The 19,799-nt window shown below is 39.4% G+C and overlaps 1 protein-coding gene across 1 annotated transcript; it reads right to left on the reverse strand.

Moving 5' to 3' along the window:
- Nucleotides 1–2,099: 2,099 nt before the first annotated feature.
- Nucleotides 2,100–16,680, reverse strand: BNIP3L (BCL2 interacting protein 3 like). Its single transcript, XM_087762642.1, has 6 exons — nt 16,491–16,680; nt 10,906–11,092; nt 9,062–9,134; nt 7,136–7,239; nt 6,196–6,345; nt 2,100–4,910 (listed from the first exon to the last, which is right to left on the reverse strand). The coding sequence occupies exons 1-6, from the start codon at nt 16,573–16,575 to the stop codon at nt 4,862–4,864; spliced, it is 648 nt and encodes a 215-aa protein (XP_087618768.1). The 5' UTR covers nt 16,576–16,680; the 3' UTR covers nt 2,100–4,861.
- Between the last annotated feature and the right edge of the window lie 3,119 nt (nt 16,681–19,799).

A 19,799-nucleotide genomic window follows, 5' to 3' on the forward strand; every position in this document is an offset into this window, starting at 1 on the left:
GATATATGCATCCTTCTGTGACCTAAATTATATACCTTAACTGTAACAAACAGTTGCAGGACTCACTATTCTTCCCTTTCATTATATACACCAGAATAAGCACTTATGGTATTTTCTGGCCTTAAAATTCATTAATTTGTCTTTAGAGAACAAACTGCAAGTTAAACAAACTGTACACATGGAAGAAAAAAAAAAAGTCTCTCTAAACAAACTCCACAATCTTATCAGAAAAGCATCAGGAAACAGTTTAAAATAGAAAACGCTAGTTTCCATACTCTCAATTTTCTGGCACCAGCTCAGAAAGTTAAATCATGTTTACTTTTCTTAATGGAAAACCACCACTCGCTCTCCCCCTAATGTCAAGACTAATCATGCTTTAAGTACTGCAAGCAGAAGTTTGGCTGATTCAGCTGCGCTTAGCCAAGCTGACATACAGTGCAGGACACAAAGACTGATTTAATGAAACGGAAATTAATTTAGCTTTTTCTTTTTCATGTGGAAGCTGTAGGCGGCACGAGATTTTTCCAGGAGTATCTTAAAGTTTTAGTTTTGTTTTTAAAGTGATGATTGAACTATACAGCATAGTTCAAGAGTCCTAGCATTTTATTTGGTCTTCAAGACCCAAACCACAAAGGAGTCTTCATCTGTAACTAAGTACAAGGCAAAGATCCTACAAACACTTGCAAGAGAATCAGGATTTCATTTTTAGACAGAATTTTTACATGTATGCACACACACAGATGTATAAATAACATTTTTATATAGAACTTTTTCATAAAACACAGAATTCAAAGTAAATTCTAATCTTTTCATATATATACAGTTAAGTTTGAAAACAGAGTGGAAGTAGGACTCAACATCGCTTGTCAGCCTCATGGGAATAGCTAAGCTAGCTAAATCTCTAGCTGCATGGTAGTTAAGTAAAGGTAGAAGGTAACCTTCCCAGGACGTAACGCGAAACACTTCTTGGTGCTGATTACAGAGGAACGCAAGACACTACGCAGCTCGTTTGTCTAGCTACATTGCATTTAGTTGAACAGGTAAGCAATATCACTATGCTGCTCTAAATTAAGAACGCAAATAAATCCCTTCTCTTCAGTCTTTACTTGAACGCTCTCGTACTCGAATGAAAAGAAACTTGAAGACAGTCCTCAAACTCCATCAAAATGTGATTTATACCAGAATAATCTTAGCGCAAAGATACTGCTGCTTTATGCAATATTATCTTGCATTTATTCTGGTGCAAGGCATTGCATTACAACTGAAAAAGTTTTGACGCACACAATGAGGTTTTTTTTCCTGCCACACCTACTAAATAAATGTGTTTATCTCAGTCGGCTGCAGAGAAACAATCTGCTCAAAACCCTCACAACCCTGCTCTCCAAAGCAGTTTCCAAGTCGTAGTAATTCAAAGCTTCAAGCCCAAGTTTTGCTGTAAGTCCCAGACATCTAAACTTTCTGAAAGTAGGATTTATAATTTTATCTTATTCCTCCGAAAAAATAAATAAATCCCATTTTCACCAAGTAGCTAAAATGGGCAGTAACAGTATCAGAACGATGACATTTCACGCTTAGAATGAACAACTCTCCACATGATACTCCTAGAAATAACCAGTGCTCTTGAACCAAGAATATGGAGGCAGATTAACAATTAGGGTTTATGTCCCTTATTCTTTAATCTGCAAATTTAACAGAATTAGGAAACAGAAGAGAAATACAAGGAGTACAACAGAGTTGACCAATTATACAAAATCTCATTAATTCTACTTTGTGTTTCGTATGCCACTACATTACTTTGCTTTAAAAGTTTTCCTTGACAAGGTGCTGGAGGACTTGGCGCAGGTACACAATGCTGACAATGGAAATACGTTTATTAAGTGCTTCAGGAAAAGAAGTGGATGATCCCAAGTCACTAAAAAAAAAACCAAAACCACAAGCAATCTTTCAAAAAATTATTCCAGTCTATAAACAGCAGCTTCAATATTCATATAGTTTCACAATAGTTTCATAAAACATTATACAAAGCAGTCCTGTAAAAAAAAGAAAATGGAAGAAAGAAAAAGAAAAGAGAGACGCAGCATGAAGTAATTTCAGACAACCAGTTTTGTGAGAGCTTTAATGGCACAAAATGTTCATAAGCTACAACTTATACATGTACTGTAAACTGTATATGTTACAAAGTGCTAACTAATTTATGAAGAATGCATAATCACTTTGGCTCAGTTAACTCCAATATTTCAACAAACGTCAATTAAAAATTTGAATTTCTAACAATCTTCAGCTTTCACTTTTTAAAACAGTAAGTAAATATGCATTTGCTGCAGTTAAGTTAGCCTGCTGCATTTTTAATGTGCGAGTTTATGCATTTTTTTCTTGATCCTATTTACAAATATTCTAGGCCAGTTTTCACTGAATGTAAGAAAAATGAAGCCTGCATTTTTTTTCCAAAACTGTAAACAGGTATAAAGCTTTTTAAACAACGTTTATCTTAACAAAACTTCAACTATCAATAGTTGAAACCCCTTTTCAAATTATACAACAATCTGTTTCTGTTCATTGTAAAACTAGAAGTTGTAGACTTTCATCCAAAGCTTATAGTAGGGTATCAATAAATACTGCATTGTATCATAGCAAGTGTTACAGTGATCATGTATCCATTCCTCATCTATAGTTTTCACAATTTTTATTTCCCGGCTCCTTGAAATATTTTAAGCTGTGTTGATACTCTAGCCACAAGCTTGCAATATTATTTATCAGATATTCTGAAGAAGAATTACCTTCTAATTTAGAAAGGGGTAATTTTTTTTTTTTTTTGAAAAAAGTACTCCCTACTTAGTAAAAATCTATTTTTCCACTATTCCAATTTCCATACAAAACAAGGTGCTGTAATTAAAACTGAAAGTGTTTCAGCCTTTCTCCCGTCCCCTCAGTTTTCAGGACTGTAAAATGATGTACTTGATACTATCTAAAACACCCTTCACCACTTCCCCCTTCCCTCCCCCACCTTTGGGTGAAACCCAATATCCACGCTTGAAGCAAATATGCAGTTGTAGGCAACTCAAGTGCCACTAGTATTCACAACTAAAAGAAAAAAAGCAGATGTCTTCAAGAGGATTTTTTGTTAGACTGCCCTTTCACCCTGAAAGCATTCTCTAACAGCATTCAGAAGTAGAGAATAAAAATAAATACAGTTTAGCAGTGAATTTATACTTAACTTTTTTACTTTCTGGGAGCTAAGTAAGTTCTTTTAAACCAAATCTCAATTGGGATTTAGCTTCTATGCACCAACTGTTTCAAGCGATCACTGCTGTATCAAATAATCAACTTTATAAAGTCTGATGCAAGCAAACAACTATAGGTAGCTGTTCTCTCCAAACTGGCTGACTATATTTTCTTATCATTTTCTACAAGCCAGCCGACTAAAGTTTTTATTTAAATGAGATTTTGCTAGTCTTAAAATTAGCATTGGTTCCCTAAATACTTAGTATTAAAATCTATACCATATTTTTTTTTATATATTCATATATATATAAAAAAAAGAGTATTCTACCCTTCAGAGTCATGCTACATGTTCTGAAATCCAATAAAATCTATTTAAGGACATGACTGTCCCAATGCTTTGTAACAATTTGGTACTAAAGCTTCACATTTTGAAAAGAAGTGTCACTGAAGGAGGACAAGGCTTAATGTTCCCTAAGATAAAAGTTCAACAACATTAGTGAGAAGTCTATCTAACATGAGACATCACGAGTGACTTTCAGATTCCATGTATCCCCAAAGGAGATTGTACAGTAAACAATGAGAGATAGGAATATTGAAAACTCATTTGCAGAAGACATTTCAGAGCTTTACAACTTCTGAATCTTTACGCACCTGCAAGATTGTCCCCCTTAAAGATAAGTCAAACGCTTTACTTTCTGAAACTGCCGTATCATCGTAAGTGTAAATGCTTCCACAACAAACAGAATCACATCCTTTTATACAGAGTCTAACTACACCTACAGCTGTTGGGTTTTTCCTTAATTTAAAACTACTTTTAAGAGGAAAATTTCACATTTAAAATTTTCCCTTAAGAAAACAGGTAAGGAAAAGAAAAGCTTCTTCACATGCAAACAATGCAACTTTTCTAATATTTTCTAGGCATCAGAGAGGTTTTCCTACAAGGAATAAGGAGCTGACTTCATAGAAAAGACAAGATTACAACAGTTACCTAATATTAAAATATGCTGATGGATTTAGTTATCTTACTTTAAAATTTATGCAGTCTTTGCCTCCTGCAAATCAAATGGTGTTAGCCAATACAAGGGGCCAAGTAAAGTCCCCCAAAAGCTGATTTAAAGTGTTTTTTATTGCCAGTGATTTCGTACTTTATTTCACAACCAGCTTGTTTTTCAAAAGAAAAATTCATTTTTACTCCAATCAATAATTTTCTTCCAAAGAGACTGTTAATTTTATCACCATAATACAGTCAACATTTATACCATGCACAACTGCAATTTAAGTCAGGTTGCACTTAAGGAGGCAACAGCATCACTGATAAAATTAAAACTTGCTGGTGGCGTTTTGCATTGAGAGAAGCCCTTGCAACATATAGACAGTTGTAAACTCCGTTCAGCAACTCTGACGTGTCTTGCAGGCCAAGAGGCAGGGGAATGGGAGGAGAGAGGGAAAGAATGTGGATAGCGAAACACCTCAACAGAGTTCCAACACAATACTGAATTCCAGAGTTAGCGAAAACCTGGATATGGAAGGAAAGGGTGAAGTCAGGGTCATGCTTAAAATGGTCTCAAGTCAAATGTACTAAATGAGACAGTAACACCTTCACAGGTCACGTGGATTTCCAGGTTTTGCACTCCATCTTTCAGTAAGTGCTGGCTGAAGGTGTGGTCAGTCGTTTTCCAATGTAGATGCTGAAATAAAAAGTATAAGGCATATCGTATTTCACAGAAATACTCCCTGTTTTCCAAACAGTCCTCACGTACTCAGCTATTCTAATTTGTCTTTCAAGTAAGTCAGATGAGATTCTTCCAAGGACTTCACGTTCCTTCTATAAAATTACTTAAAGAGGGAGATTTTCAGATGAGCCTAGAAGGACCGATGCTATCCACGTTCAGTAAAAGTGGGTTTCTTCAGGTCCCAAGCTCATTTGAAAACCCCAGTCCAAAAGCTTTTGTGTTGTTTGTAGAGTACCTGACACAGGGGCTCTTGAACAGCCGAGCAACACTCCCAGATTATTCTGGTAAAACAAATAAAGTACTGTCTATAAAGGGAGGGGGTGAGCTTTAAAACACTGAGCATTGAGGATCTACGCAAACGCTGACCTCTAACAAATAAATCCAGACAAGATTTAATTTGCTGCAGAAATACACAATTTTGCTATAGTACAAATATCTTACAATATATTCTCATATATTCCATCCTCCTAATTTACTTGATAGTTTACAAGAATTTAAAGAGACACTTGAACTACATCCCTAGAAACAAATACGAAGCTAAATAAAAACATATTTTGAGTACATGTCTTTGCCCCCATCACAGAAGAACGTAAGATAGATAAACATAACGTAAGGAAGGACTTAAGCAAGCTGACAGATTATGTTGGATAACGCCGGCAATGAAAACATTGCTGAGCAGTCGTAGCTGACCTTGCAGGACACATCCAGCATTTCATGTATCTTTCTTTAAGTATTCAAACCTTGACTTCCAGTAATATCACACAACTGCAGCATTAGAAATTGAAAATTACAGAGTATGTGCCATACACACAGAACTTCAGCATCATTATTTGTACAATGTGTTTTTGTAATGGTTAGCAAAAGTTACAGTAGTTTTCCACCTATCCTATTCTTACTTTCCCTACATTATAACCTGAAGCATTTAAGTAGAAGGCGTGGATAATCAAATGGCACACGTTATAACTGCAAAGGTTATTTGCAAATCCGTTATAATCCATGCATTTTCAATACAAGAAACTTGATCTATTCTAGAAATAAAACATATTAATGGCTGCAAAGTTTGAATTGCTGCAAAGTTCTCCTGCATTTCAAAAAGTGCACCAAGTCCGTCTTGGGCAAGGTGCAACAATACTCTAGTTATTCTAGATAAAGCCCTTTTCAACAGGCACCTGACACACAAGTAAAGTGGAAAAGCAAAGCCAGATGCAAAAGTTGAAGTGAGAATTAGATTAATACTTACCCTAGTCCCAAAGCCAAAACATGAGATATGAACAGAGATGGAATGAAAACCTTAAGAAATTCTGCAGAGAAAATGCCACCTTTTTTCATTGCTCCACTTTTTCTCATACTTAAAGACACTGAACGTTTAGGATGTCTGAAATGAAATTCCCTGAAAGAAGAGGGGGAGGGGGGAAAAATTCAACAAGATTTTTTGGTTTCTTTTTTTTTTTTCCCCCACACAAATGCACAGATCTCTGTAGGAACATTTTTTTTTAAAAGTACAAAGAGCTAGAGATCAAAGCAAAAGATCCCTTACATAGAGTAAGGAATCAAAGAGAATAATAGGAGGTATTGTGGAGAGACCACTTACACAGACAGTATAGAGACAAAGGGAGCAGTAGCTGAAGAGAGAGGTAGGTCCGAGAGAGGGAATTTCAGGATGTGATTTGTTAGCAAGAGCCTCATTTTTTGTTCCAAACAGAGATACAGAAGTCTGCCAGATTTAGACAGCATCCTCTATTTTAATAAAAATGCTTTGCATTCAAGGATCTCAACGTTTCCCCTTCCGTGGATGAACATTACATATTTTACATAGAAAGAAAAAAAGGTACAGAGAATTTAGGAGACTTGCTCAACACTATTCCATTCAATAAGCCAAAACTAAATCCCATGAATCCCAGCTCCAAGTACCCAGCTCTCCCAATAATTATAATTTTGTCAAGCAACCTTGTAATCTGCTTGCTGTGGATTTATATTACTTTCAATGAAAAGGTAATTTTGTTGCTGTTAAGATTTTTATACTTCATTGGTTTGACTTTTTGTAGCCTCCCCAAAGAGAAATCTATCTTTTTCTAAGATGATCTTATTTGGAGAGCCAGAGTAATTCCATGCAGCTGCGACTTATGATTCTTCTCTCCTTCACATAAAGGAATATTCATTAAAAAAAGAGTTTAACTCACTTGGGAGGAATGTTTTCGGGCCTACTTGACCAGTCTGACACCCAGTCAGCACTTTTCTTCAAAACTTCCAACTCTTTCTCTCCTTCTACTGCTTCTTCTTCAGACTGAAAATACAGAGGGGACAAGCCTTATAACACTCAATTAGCTCCTCCTTATGGTGTTAAATTGAGAGCGACAATAACAGCGGTAAAAAGATAAGCACCGAATGGTGGCACCTGATAAACGAGCGAGTGTTCTTGGCCTACTGACTATTGAGAAGAGATTTTATTACGCTAACAGGAGGATCTCCAGAACTCAGTACACCACAAATTTTATTACTATATCCAGGACTTCCACATCATTGCAAGTTGTTTGTTTGGTTTTTTAAAACTAACAAAAAAAAGGACTATTTTAATCCTAAATGTAATAAACCAGCATTATGCAAAAAAATATTAAACAAATTTTTTACAAACGGCAAAAAGTAAGTTGATGGCATTCGATTTAAAGTGTACGGAATCTGGCTAAAGCACGGAAAGAGAGCCAAATAAAAAGGTTTCAAAAACAGTATTTTGACTTTTTAAAAGGTGTTATTAGTCATTTAAAATTTATATTACTTGCAGCTAGAAGCTTCTACTGGGTGCGTCCCAGATGCAGTAGGGAAAGGCAAGCACTCACTACAATTGTCTTGATCCAAAGATTTAACATTACATCATTAGATGCAAATGTTACCATATAGGAAAAAAACAAAATAGAAAGACTAGACAACACCACTGACTTTGGTACAAACTCCTCCTTAGTATTAAAACAATTTCCTACGTAACCCCTAGTAAAATAAGATAAACCACTTACAGCATTAAAGTAGGAACCATACCAAAACCAGAAGTAATCAAATAGGACAGTAACAAAAGTGAGACGGCAAACCTAACCAACAACTTCATTCAGATCATTCTGGCTCCATAGGGCAGAACTGCAACAGCCCTACTGTTCCGCCAGGTCTTTGACAAAATTAAATGCAAGGTTTCATTCTTCCAGGAATGCTTTTTATTTATACTGCTGAAGACAGCAAATTCTATTAAATGATCAAACTAAGAGTTCAGCATTAGTCTCCTCTCAGTTTGTATTATGGAGATTACTCACTATCATGTGAGCTGACTATCTGTAGAGCAATAAACTGAACACCCTGAAATCTTGTGCAGAAATATAAACATTTCAAACACAAAACAGGTTCGACACACACAGTGCAAGCAGAGTGTTAAACAATAATATGACTGCTACTAAACAGGCCATTTCTCAGCTTTAGAGATGGGGCCTCATTTTTCCCCTCACTCCAAAGCGATTAATCTCTACAAGTCAGATTTCAATTAATACAGAATGTAAGCCTAAACAGAGTTTACTAACCCTGCCTCGTTGTTAAAAAATAATTGTTCTGGAATGTGTTTTCATTTAATAAAACTTTATTCTGAAAACAACCCCTTAAAAGAAAAGATAATTTAGTTAAACTGACATAAGCTTGAGTGCACAAAAATTATTCACTGTACCTATTTACAGGGAGGTACTATATAAAGTTCTAATAAAAAAGATTGAGTAAAAACTTGCAAGAACAAAGTACAAGACAAGCAAGCAGCCTTACCCAAATGACTAAGGGACACCTCCAAATTTTGAATAAATAAGGTTTATAGAATTCATTTGCTTGTACTGCAGCTAACAGGCAAGTTTGGGGTCTCAGAATGAAAAAAAAAATGGCTAGCAAGCAGTAGTTTAACGCAATTTTTTTGATACGTAAAATACATAACATTTTAGACCTTTCGACATGACAGAGAGCTTGCTCTACCCCTCAAGTACTCCCAGTACTGATCTATATAAATATATGATCTATATACAATATCCACAACTTTAAAATATATTTTTTAAAAGTTAATGTATTTTAAAGGTTAATGAAGAAAATACCTGAGAACTACTGTCTTTACTTGTGTGCATTTCCACATCAAATGTTATCTGTCCATCTTCTTGAGGTGAAGGGCTAAAGAAAAATTGATTTCATTATGTCATTTTGTCACACTACACTCTGTCACCTAAAGAATCATTAGTGTAAATAGCATCTCAGCTGAATCATTTCCACATGCACTTCTGCACACTATTCAGATGAGTTACTGACTACGCTACCCTTCAGATCACAAATACCATTAAAACAGTCTTCCAAAACCCCTCATCTTTTCAATTTTTTCCCCATTTATAATCCTACCTTTCTCAACAGGGTTGACCGTTCTCCCACTGAAGCAAAGAAATCATTGCCCAAAACTACAACTGCTACACAGAAGACGTAGATCCCTTCCTTCTTTTAGATAACACTGCCAGTATTGTGAATTATACCTCTTTTTGTATCATTAAAAGTGGAAACATTGCACATCAAAACACCTTTTAATGCTGGGCAAGAATACATATTCCCCTTGTTAGCCTCACTTTGAATATTAAAAATTTGGTAATCTACTTGAGAAATTAATCAACTATCGCACCTCAACCAAGGAAATGCTAGAGAATATAAGTCAGGAACAATACAAAATGCCGTATGATGTACCAACGCAGGTGTCTCTCATTAAAACACTAAGGGCATCTTTTTAACGTTCCTTAAGCTTTCACGAAAAAGGTATGTTTTAGAAATATCCAAAAAAACCCCAAACCACCACATTTAAGAGCAACTTACTGTTCAGAACTTTTAGAAAAGAATACAAAATATCAAAGTACCTCCCCTTTCTTGTATGTTACTTCAACTGTCAAAAGGGGAAAAGAATTACCAAAAAGTTAACAAGTGAAAAATTAAGTTTAAAAGAAAAAAAAAATATAAAAGAAAAAAGAGGAACCTGTCTTCATTCACTTAAAACGTGGGTAATTATTAAAATAATCGTATGCTAGTAAAAGAAACTAGACAACCATCACCTAGCAAACATTTCTGGTTAGACTGGCAAGTACTGAACTACTGACAGCTCGTTTCTTAGCAACATAGATGTAACAAACTTTATTTTCTATAAACGTAACCATTCTATTTGAAATACTCCTATGGATTATTTTCAAACAGTCTACTACATTCAGTAATTAGATCAGGCCTAACTAATTTTAAATAGCTTTTATATCTAATCAACCACTTATATAAGCTACAGAGTAGACACAACAGTTACACAGCATTCACCCAGCAAAACCAAAGGAGGCATAAGAAGAAGGACAGCTAAAATTATATATAGAAACTGCTCAAGTATTTCCAAAATTGCCCCAAAACTTCCTAGAAAAAAGGTATAATGAACACATAAGAATATCATAATGCTCACATGTGCCTCGAAGGATTATATTGTTAGGTAAGAAATATTTTGCCTTCACAGAAAAAAAGAGTACAATACTGAAAGCAAGGAGTACAAATTCTGAGAATCTTTTTTTCTGTTAAGTCCAGATATATATTTTATTATGCTTGACTAAATATAAAGCAGATGTACATAACATTATTATTAATGAACCAGTAAAACTAGAAAATTTTTATACCATATGTGATTTATGACAATGTGAGATTTAACTGCGGTGTTGATGCGACTTTCCCGCTCCTGGATTCCTTCGCTTTCTGTAGCAACAATGTATTTTTCAAGTCAGTTGTCTTATTTGATAGCCAGTTATCATGAGCCAGCAAGTGCTCCAAATACTGGAGCATGACAACCTTAAGCCTGAGAAAAAGCTTCACCCCTCCGTTAACATCTACATTGGATAAAAACTGCAATAAATTGCGTGCAGGACAGCAAACGTTTCTTTACCTGTCACAGTGGGAACTACCTCTTGAACTGCTCTGTCCTGATTCGTGCTGGGCGTCCAGGAGAATTTTTTCCATGTCTCCATTGTGGATGGAGGATGACGAAGGGACATGTTCCAGACCTCCGTTTTTCCCATTGCCATTATCATTGCTATTGCCATTGCCGTTCATCTGTAACTCCACCCAGGAACCTGTTGGGCCAGCCAGATGTCACTTCATTAAAAGGAGTGGAACTAAAACCCATCTCAAGTTTATCAATTACACACAGAAAAAAAACATGAATATGGTGAATTCAGATAACATATGCTGCTGCTGGGAGAAAGCTCACAAACACGTCCTGCAGACAAGAGTGACATGTTTCTTCCTCTTCCATCAACAAAAAAACCCCTGAAAAGATATGTTTTGTTGCTACCTGCTTCCTAAACTAGTCAAATGAAGTGTCCCCTCTCTCTTCAACTATTAGTACTTTAATAGGCCACATTTCTCTCTGCAGTTTGAAGCTTCAATTATCTATGTATCACGCAATTAGTCACTCCGCTTCCCTGTTCTACTTTTACGATCCTTTTTGAAACAAAATTTTCATCCCCTAGCCCTCTATTACACAACTCCCCGACCTGTGATTTTATATTCTCCTTCTTCCCTCTACTTCCAAAGGCCCCGAATCAAACCCTGATTTTTATATACATCAGGCAGGCTGCCATTCTCGGGCCTCATTCAACTTTCTTTGCCCTGGCCCTCTAACAAACATCTCCCATTCGACGCCATCTGCCACCTCTCCTATCCCACCATAACCTTAATGGGTCATACCACAATTCAAACTAGCAGAGGCTTGAGGCAGGCATTATGTTTCCTTACACGGCTGAAGTACCATGTTAACATACATTTCGCTGCAGTTAGATTAAAAGATTTCACTGCTAATAAGCCAAAATAAAGAACTAAGTAGCATGAGAAATGCAGAGTCCTCACATGTAATGAGTTAATAATTTCAGTGCCATCACTTCGGCCTCTCCCCCCCCACTTTTTTTTCTTTCCTTAGCCAGGGAAGGCTGTATAGCCTACAAGTTGAGATTTACTGGTTTCCCCCCCCCCTTTTTTTTTGTAGTTATACCTATGGGATATCCACGTGTGCACTGAGATTTGACAAAAGAGCAAGAGTGTATCATGAATGATAAAAGCATCTGCTAAAAAGTTCATATACTCTGTAGTTAGGTTGAGGATTTTTATTTTATTTTTAAATGTCTTCACTTGTACTTTATGTGCAGATTAACTAAATACAAACCAGTATTTACTGGTATGTTCATTAGTGACATGTTTCAACTGGAAACAATTGGAAATAAACAGGTTTGGGAAATATTCTTAATTCATAAACGTACCTTTTAATGTCCTGAGTGGTAAAGATAGAACAGACTTCTACCGATCTATGTGTTCCAAATACATTCCCTATCCAATTGCAATTCCAGCCTTCTCCTTAAGACATATAAGAAGAATCATTTGACCATACAGCTACTTTATTAGCCATGATTACGGAGGGAAAAATCTCCAATTTCTCAAAAACGTACTGTTTTCAATGCAACATTATTTCCCATTATCAGTCAGATAATGATTTCACACATGTATATTATGTCATCACAACTCCTTTGTAATTTAACTTATGACACCTGAAGGTGAGCACTTTCAGGTTTTTTGTGTTTCATTGATTTTTTTTATTTTTTAAAGTTTTGACATCTTCACCACCGAGGTAAAAATATTGAAGAAAAGAAAGCCTAAAGTTACAAATACAACAGCCAAAACTACTTTCTAAACATTATTTGTACAGGTTCTAAGTTTTAACACTGATTTCTTGACTTCTGAAACGCACCTCAGAGTGCCTGCACTTATTTATTTTTACAGCGAAGTTTTGGCTCTGGGAACTGTATCCGTGACACAGGAAGGGATGTACGTCATAACGAGTTCACCTATTTTCAACTTGATCTTGCGAAGCTGAAACAGAGTTTATCCTTAGTACCAATTATTAACTACGCCATTATACTGATGACCGTGTAAGCATCATACTCTTAAGAGTCCTGGTGGCTTACGGTCTGGTTTCCCCAAGCTGTATTCACAAACAAGGAATTCAGGGTGCGCACAGAGCTCTTGTGCACAATCACACGATGGACACCAACTCTGTACTACATGCGGGGCTTTTCAGATAATGAAGTGTTAACCGGGAAAAGGCAGCCTTTGCTCAGACTAGTCAGCATGAGACAGAGAGACTGTATTATTTCGGATTTATGACTGTTGGCGTCTAAATTTCAAAATAAAAAGGTCACATTGTAAGCGCTACATCAGGAAGGTAGATTTGCCTTGTAGCAACACCTTTACAGCAAGAGGCCGCACCTGCAGAAAAGCACGCGGCAACTGCATTTAGAAGACAGTTAGGCCAGAAAGCTACACGTCCCCCAGTAACCATTTTGGAGTAGAGACCATCTATTGGGAGAATTACAATGGTCAGGATCTGCAAAGACATCTATTATTAAAAAATCAGCAGTGAGTGACAAACAATGTGAAAAGAACAGAGGGCGAAGATGCAAGGGGACGTCTTCCTCTGACACCAGGCACGGGCAGGGAAAAGCCCAGCGGAAGATGATCAGAACTGGTTGCTCTAGTATGCAGCTACTAAACACACCTCCACAGCACTTAAGATTATGCACAAATAAAATCTTTATTAATGTTTATCCCGGACTGACAAAACTTGCCGTTTATCTAAAACGTGTTGTGGCCATACTAGGAAGAACACTCAAATTAAACTGTGAGTAAAGAGTCCCAACAAGTCGAGCAATACTTTACATGACAAGCAGCACGTTCTCCATCTGACCTCACTTTTAATGAGTCAAAATACATTCAAGGAAGCGTAATCTGACATCAAGCTAAAACATGCTACTTACTCCCACTGGCACTCACAGTCGGTTTGGGAGAGGGAGCCAGAGAGGCCTAGTAGTTTCAAAGACCGATTAGAGGGACGTAAAGCTCTGCTTCTTTCAAAAGATGCACAGGAATGTATTTGAGAATAAACTGCGCAAGTAATAGAGAGTGCTTTTTGCCCCAAGCTTTCTTCAAAACTAAGGAAGTTACATTAATCACCCACATGAGAACTTTTAATTTTACCATATTTCCAATTTGACAATAAAACAGGAAATATGGTAGAATTAAGAGTGGTAGAATTGTCCTCCCTTCACAAATCACATAACACACGCTTTGGGGGAAAAAAACAAAACCCACAACTGTTTATATGAATGGTACTTTTCTCCAAAACTGTTTGAATATTGGCCACGTGCTAAGGCAAATTATTTCACTATGAACTGATATACACTGATTTTAATTACATGTTTTTTTCCATAACTAGTTTAAACAACGGTAGCTAAACATGTGGGGGAAGAGGGGTCTCATTTTATTTATTCACTCTGTGATTTCATTTGGGTGGCTGGGTGGGGAAATATCAAGGACAATACATAAATTATATACATATATACATTTTATACATATAAAAATACTCCAAACTAGTAGCTCACAAAAAGTCTGAGCCATGGTCAACTTGAATAAACTAAGAAATATCACTTTTACAACGAAGTACACCATTAACCAAAAAAAAAAAAAAAAAGATAAAAAGAGAGAGAAGACAAGAAAGCTGTTCAGATTCCCATAATGGTAATTATTAAGGAGATTTTCCATGGCAGAGCTAGATGTGTTCCTGCCTAAGGTGGGATTTCTTCTTTTTGTCAATATGTAACAGAGCTTTATAATAATTAAAATATAGGAAGCATCGAGAATTCCCAGAGCAAGCAAGCAAGCCTTTTTTTTTTTTGTGAACCCAACAAAGCATAGGTTCAGTTACCAGTTTTATTCTCAGGTCTTCTGACCTTTGATTCAAGTGCTAAGGGATCTTTGAATGAAAGGCCCTAAACATGCACAAATGACATACAGAACAAAATGAGTAAGTGTCTAAGCTCATTAGCCTGAAAAGATTCACTGAAAAGCTTCTATAATGGCAGAAAATGTACCTATAACACCAAAGCATTGTGGAGCAGCTGAACATCTGAATGCAGTCCTAAGCCTACGTGGAGCTGATTGGTTGCATTTGTTTTGTTCACGGAGCACAGACCATCAAACATTTCTTCTCATACCTTGTGCTCACCACCTTCAGTAATCACATTGATTTTGCTAAGCCTTTATGTGCTGATCCAGCGATAAGAGCTACGTGGGCAGATCCTGCACAGGCTTACTGTGCACTCATCCCTTGTTGCTCCTATCTTACAACGTGTCCCACAGAGTAAGTTAACATGCTAACAGAAAACAAAAAGGAAATATTAAACCATAGAAGCATCAAAGATCGCAATTTCTAAAGTAAGCATCGAGTTAGGTACTAGGCATGTCGCAACTTCAAGACAGCATAATTGTTATTTAAGTACGCTAACAGCCCTGAATAGTTTGCTAAAATACCTGTTTGACTCAGGTGAATATTGTCGTAAACTGCCATCGTTATCACACGGTGTAATGTTACCGTAACACAATAGCAGTGTTATGAAATGGGCATAGTTTATTCTTCTTTAATACAATTCACATTGAATTACAGGAGATCAACCAACCAATATAGTTCGTTGTCAGTTCGACTTCATTGTAAACCACGAAGGTAACAGTTAACGATTAATGCAATTTATTCACTTCTTCAACTGCAGTATCCTTAATAATTACAAAAGAAAGGACACATTGAAGTAGCTGTTTGAAAGGAGGGAAAAGCATCTGCCAAGTAAGTACGAGAGCCTACATAAAAACCACCGACGTGCCTTACTAGTGTTATCCTAGGAACAAAAGGATGCAGCAGAGCAGCTGACATCGATGCCGGATATAGAGGAAAATAGCTCACGTCAGTGGTATTGACTCAGCCACTGAATAAACTCATTCCCACAGTCACGCTCCTCCCCCTACCCTGCTGTATCCCCATCTTAGCTGTTAAGCCCAGCCACCGAATAAACTCAGTTTAACCACGACACAAACCCGCTCCTGCTCTCCACGGCTCGCAGCGAGCCACGGCGCTACCTCCCTCCTCCGGCTGCGCTCGCCGCGGCCGATTCACCTCAGCCGGGCCGGCTGCCGCCTCAGCCACCAGCGCTCCGTGAGGAGCAGTCCGGCCCCGCAGCCCACCGGCCACGGCCCTCCCCGCAGCACCCCGAGCGCTCGCCCCACTTTTGGCGCGCAGCCCCCCTTCCTTCCCCGCAGCCCCCTCCGCCTTCCCAGCCCCGCATCCAGCGGCCCCCGCTGCCCTCAGCGCCCCGGGCTCCGCGGACGCCCCGGCACCCCTCTCCCGGCCCCGCTCCCGCCGCGCAGCCCCCGCCGAAGCGCTGCCTCCCCCCGCCCGGGCCCCCTCAGGCCTCACCACCCGCCTCTTCCTCACAGCCCCCCCCGGCGGGCGCCGCCGATTGGCCCCCGGCGGCTCGCGCGGCCCCGTCCTCCGCCAATCGCGGCCCAGAGAAGGGGGGAAGGGGGTCGCGGCCCCCCCGGGCCCCCCCGCCCCATCTGCGCCCCCTTCCGCGCGCTGTCGGCGGCCGCACTCACTGTTGAGGCCCGGCTCGGTGTGCGTCCCCTCAGCCGGCGGGTTGTTGTTGTTGTTGTGCTGCGGCGGCTCCTGAGGGCTGGACATGGCGGCGCGGGAGCGGCGGCTGAGGCGACTGAGGAGCCGCTGGGGTTGGGACAACAACAACAAACCCGGACTCCGCTCCGGGCCCGGCCACCCCGCCTCCTCGCACTGCGCAGGCGCGGGCCGCGCCGCTCCCGCCCTCCGCCGCTGCGCAGGCGCCGCGCGCCCCGCGGCGCGTGCCGCGCACCATGGCGCTCACCAGGCTCGCGCACGTCCCGCCGCTGCCGCCGCGCCTGCGCCGGGGCCGGGCGGGCTGTGAGGGAAAGGCGCGGGAGCCGGCGGGAAAGGCGAGCTGCAGCGGCCCGGCCCTCCCCAGCGGCTCTCCGGAGCCGTCCGACATCACCGCCCTCCCAGGAGAGACAGCTGATCGCGTTCCCTCGCCCTGCCTGGAGGCTCAGCCCCAGGGCCCGCAGCCGTTTTCCAGGCCATGGATCCTGTTCCGCTTCCAGGACGAACAAGATCGGCATTCACAGCTCTGTGCTGTCAAACCCATATCGCGGTACCCATCGAGCCTCCAGCTCAGACGAGTTTCCACATGAGCCATTGCAGCAAATCCTCCTTCCTAAGCGCAACGGGTGTGAGGCAACCTGTCAAACCTGCATGGCGCAATGGTGCGCGTCTCTGAACGCTTCTTTCCCCTCTCATCAGTCTTGTTTTTGCCTCAGATAATTTTAAGCCAAGTAGTAGGTCCACGTTAAGACACTTTGAAAGAACTAATGGTTTTTAAGATTAAAAGTAATACCCGTCTGAAATGATAGTGTTTAGCAAACAAACCAACCTCGTGCGTGGCAATTTTTTTTAATTATTGGCAGACAGTTAGAGAAGATGGCATCTACAACAAAATTGGACTCGTTCTTAACTGGGACGCAAAAGCATAGCTATAAAAAGTGAAATTATTAGTGTGCGCCACAGTTTCCTTTCCATATGAAAATGCAGAAGCAACCTCAGGCTATTTATGCACATACTGCAGTCCTGAGAACGGGAGCAACACTGAATTTCCATGGAAGAGACTTTCAAATGCAGTGGGATGCAGATGCAGACATCTGCCTTACCCTGCTGAGGTTTCTTCAGTCGTAACATGAGTAGCTTCTGTACCAATTATCTATTCTAAGTAGCTTTCCTGAAATGATAACATCTAGAAAATAAGGTTCTTCTAAATCAGTAATTTCAAGATAAAATCAAGCGAGCCAGTTCCTCAAGGCAGAGCAAGTTTTCATAGATACTTGGTATGGCTATCAGCAAAACTTTTACTAGGATTCTTCTGTTCCTAATCTCCTTTTTCACTGACATTCTCTAACAAAAAGAACCAGCGAGACTAACTTCCTGACAGATGATTATTTAATTCACCTTCACAGCTTGAGAAATCAACTTTACTAACTTCACTCCATCTGACATGACTTAAACTTCGAGGTTTACTTTGAGGCCTAGAGTCTTTTTGGTGGAACTTTGTAACTGAAGTCCCATCTCATATATATAAGCATTCTGTTTCCCAACAGCAGTAAAGGAGCCTTTTATATCATAAACCCCTCCCATCAGCAGCCATGAGAATATAAATTGTGACTTTTCACATTACTGTACCCGTAGTAGGAGTTCAGTAACAGTAATACCATCAGAGACTGAAGTCACACTGATACATTACCATTCGTGTTCTTTCTTTTGTTACCTCCCCATTACACATGCAAAGAAACGGCTTTTTTTCTGTTTGCGTCAGAACTATTTCTAGCTAGAGAAAAAGCCTGTACGTACAACTGTCACAATCGTCCCATACTAGAATACCAGTTTGAAATCTTCTGTTCATCTTTGCTATGTTGACAAGTGTCCAAATACCGAAGCGCCGACATTCGAAATGCGCCTTTTGTAACGCTGACCTTTCCTACCAAATTGACTGCATACCCTGCATGACTGTATCAAACGTCTAATCTTGTGGAAAATCTGGATGTCCCTCGGATATCACTGGAACAGAATTAGCTACGTGTAGTAAAAAGAAAGCAGTAATTTCAATAATTTAATAAAATAGCTGTTTACAGGTAGAAGGGCCGCAGATACATTCTGGACTGGAATCAGAACAATGAGCTACGTATGATTTTGAACAGAAAACCTGCCTAGGAAACCCTATCCTACTTTGCAACCCTAACACTCCCAGGCTAGCATCATGAGCATTTGTCACCTCCATCATTCAGGAAGCATTGGCCATAATACTTGTGGCATGAATATTTATCAGTAAAGTGGGACTATTAAAATTTGTGAGTCAGAAATAAATTGATCAAGATTATAGAGTGAGTCAGTGCAGAGCCAGAAATAGCATTCACAAGTCCTGACTTTCAGCCCTGTGCTCTAACCACTACGCAGGTTCCTTAAGGGAGTTGAATGATGTAATTAATGTTAGTAAAGTAATTTGAATCGTCGGATGGAAAATGCTATGACAATAGCAAGGTTGGAGGGACAGAAAACCACGTTAATAGAAGAGAAACAATGGCTGTAAACTCCTGGGAAAGGCCTTTTGTACTGAAGTGCACTAAAAAGGTTTTGCTTCTAGAAAGTCATAGGAAGCCTTGAAGTTGATTGAAATCAAACAAGTAACAAGCCACCCGATTTATGTCAAAGAGCTGAACCAAGCTAATCCCACTGGTTTATTCTCATGGTTCCAAGGTGTTCTCATGTTTGAAGCAATTCGAGTAAAGGATGACCTAAAATCTTAAATATGCTGCGATTACTTTTCTTCATTTAGTACTTCTATGGCCCAAGTCTGAAAAAAATGCTAACCTGTTGCTAAGATGGATGCCACCCCAGCACCCACAAAGGCAGTCTTTTCCCTACGCACCTCAGTTGGTTTCTTTATGCAGGAGGTAGTGATGATGTGTACTGGAAATGTTTTTCTTGTATCTTGTATTTAGCAACAACTGATCAAACACACAGTCCTTGCAGCCAACTAGCGATTCCCAAGAGGACTTCGAGGGACAGTCACATCTAACCTTGATCCCTTGCGTTTCTGAAGCCCCCGCCTCTCTTTGGTAACATTTTGCCTCCTAGTGGAGAGCACCGACACAGAAAAACCTGCGGCAGAAAAAACTGTGAGTGCTGTTCTCTTCTAGAAGAGAAGCAAAAGATGAATTTTTTGCAAAAGGTTGAGATTATTAAAATTCAAGGGTAAATTGTGTAGCGCAATGGAATTGACGCTGTTTCTTAGTTTCTCGGCTGTATCACAGAAGAAAGAAACGCTTACTGTT

This window comes from Nipponia nippon, unplaced genomic scaffold, assembly GCF_047370975.1.
Source record: "Nipponia nippon isolate SJK-2023a ecotype South Korea unplaced genomic scaffold, ASM4737097v1 scaffold_27, whole genome shotgun sequence".
NCBI lineage: Eukaryota > Metazoa > Chordata > Aves > Pelecaniformes > Threskiornithidae > Nipponia > Nipponia nippon.

Excerpts from the sequence above, each read along its gene's own strand:
- BNIP3L (XM_087762642.1), bottom strand. The coding sequence starts at position 16,575 with ATGTCCAGCCCTCAGGAGCCGCCGCAGCACAACAACAACAACAACCCG. Across the intron at positions 6,346-7,135 it reads CCCGAAAACATTCCTCCCAA|GGAATTTCATTTCAGACATC; the intron begins GTGAGTTAAACT and ends CTCTTCTTTCAG. Across the intron at positions 4,911-6,195 it reads GTTTTGGCTTTGGGACTAGG|CATCTACATTGGAAAACGAC; the intron begins GTAAGTATTAAT and ends TTTTTATTTCAG.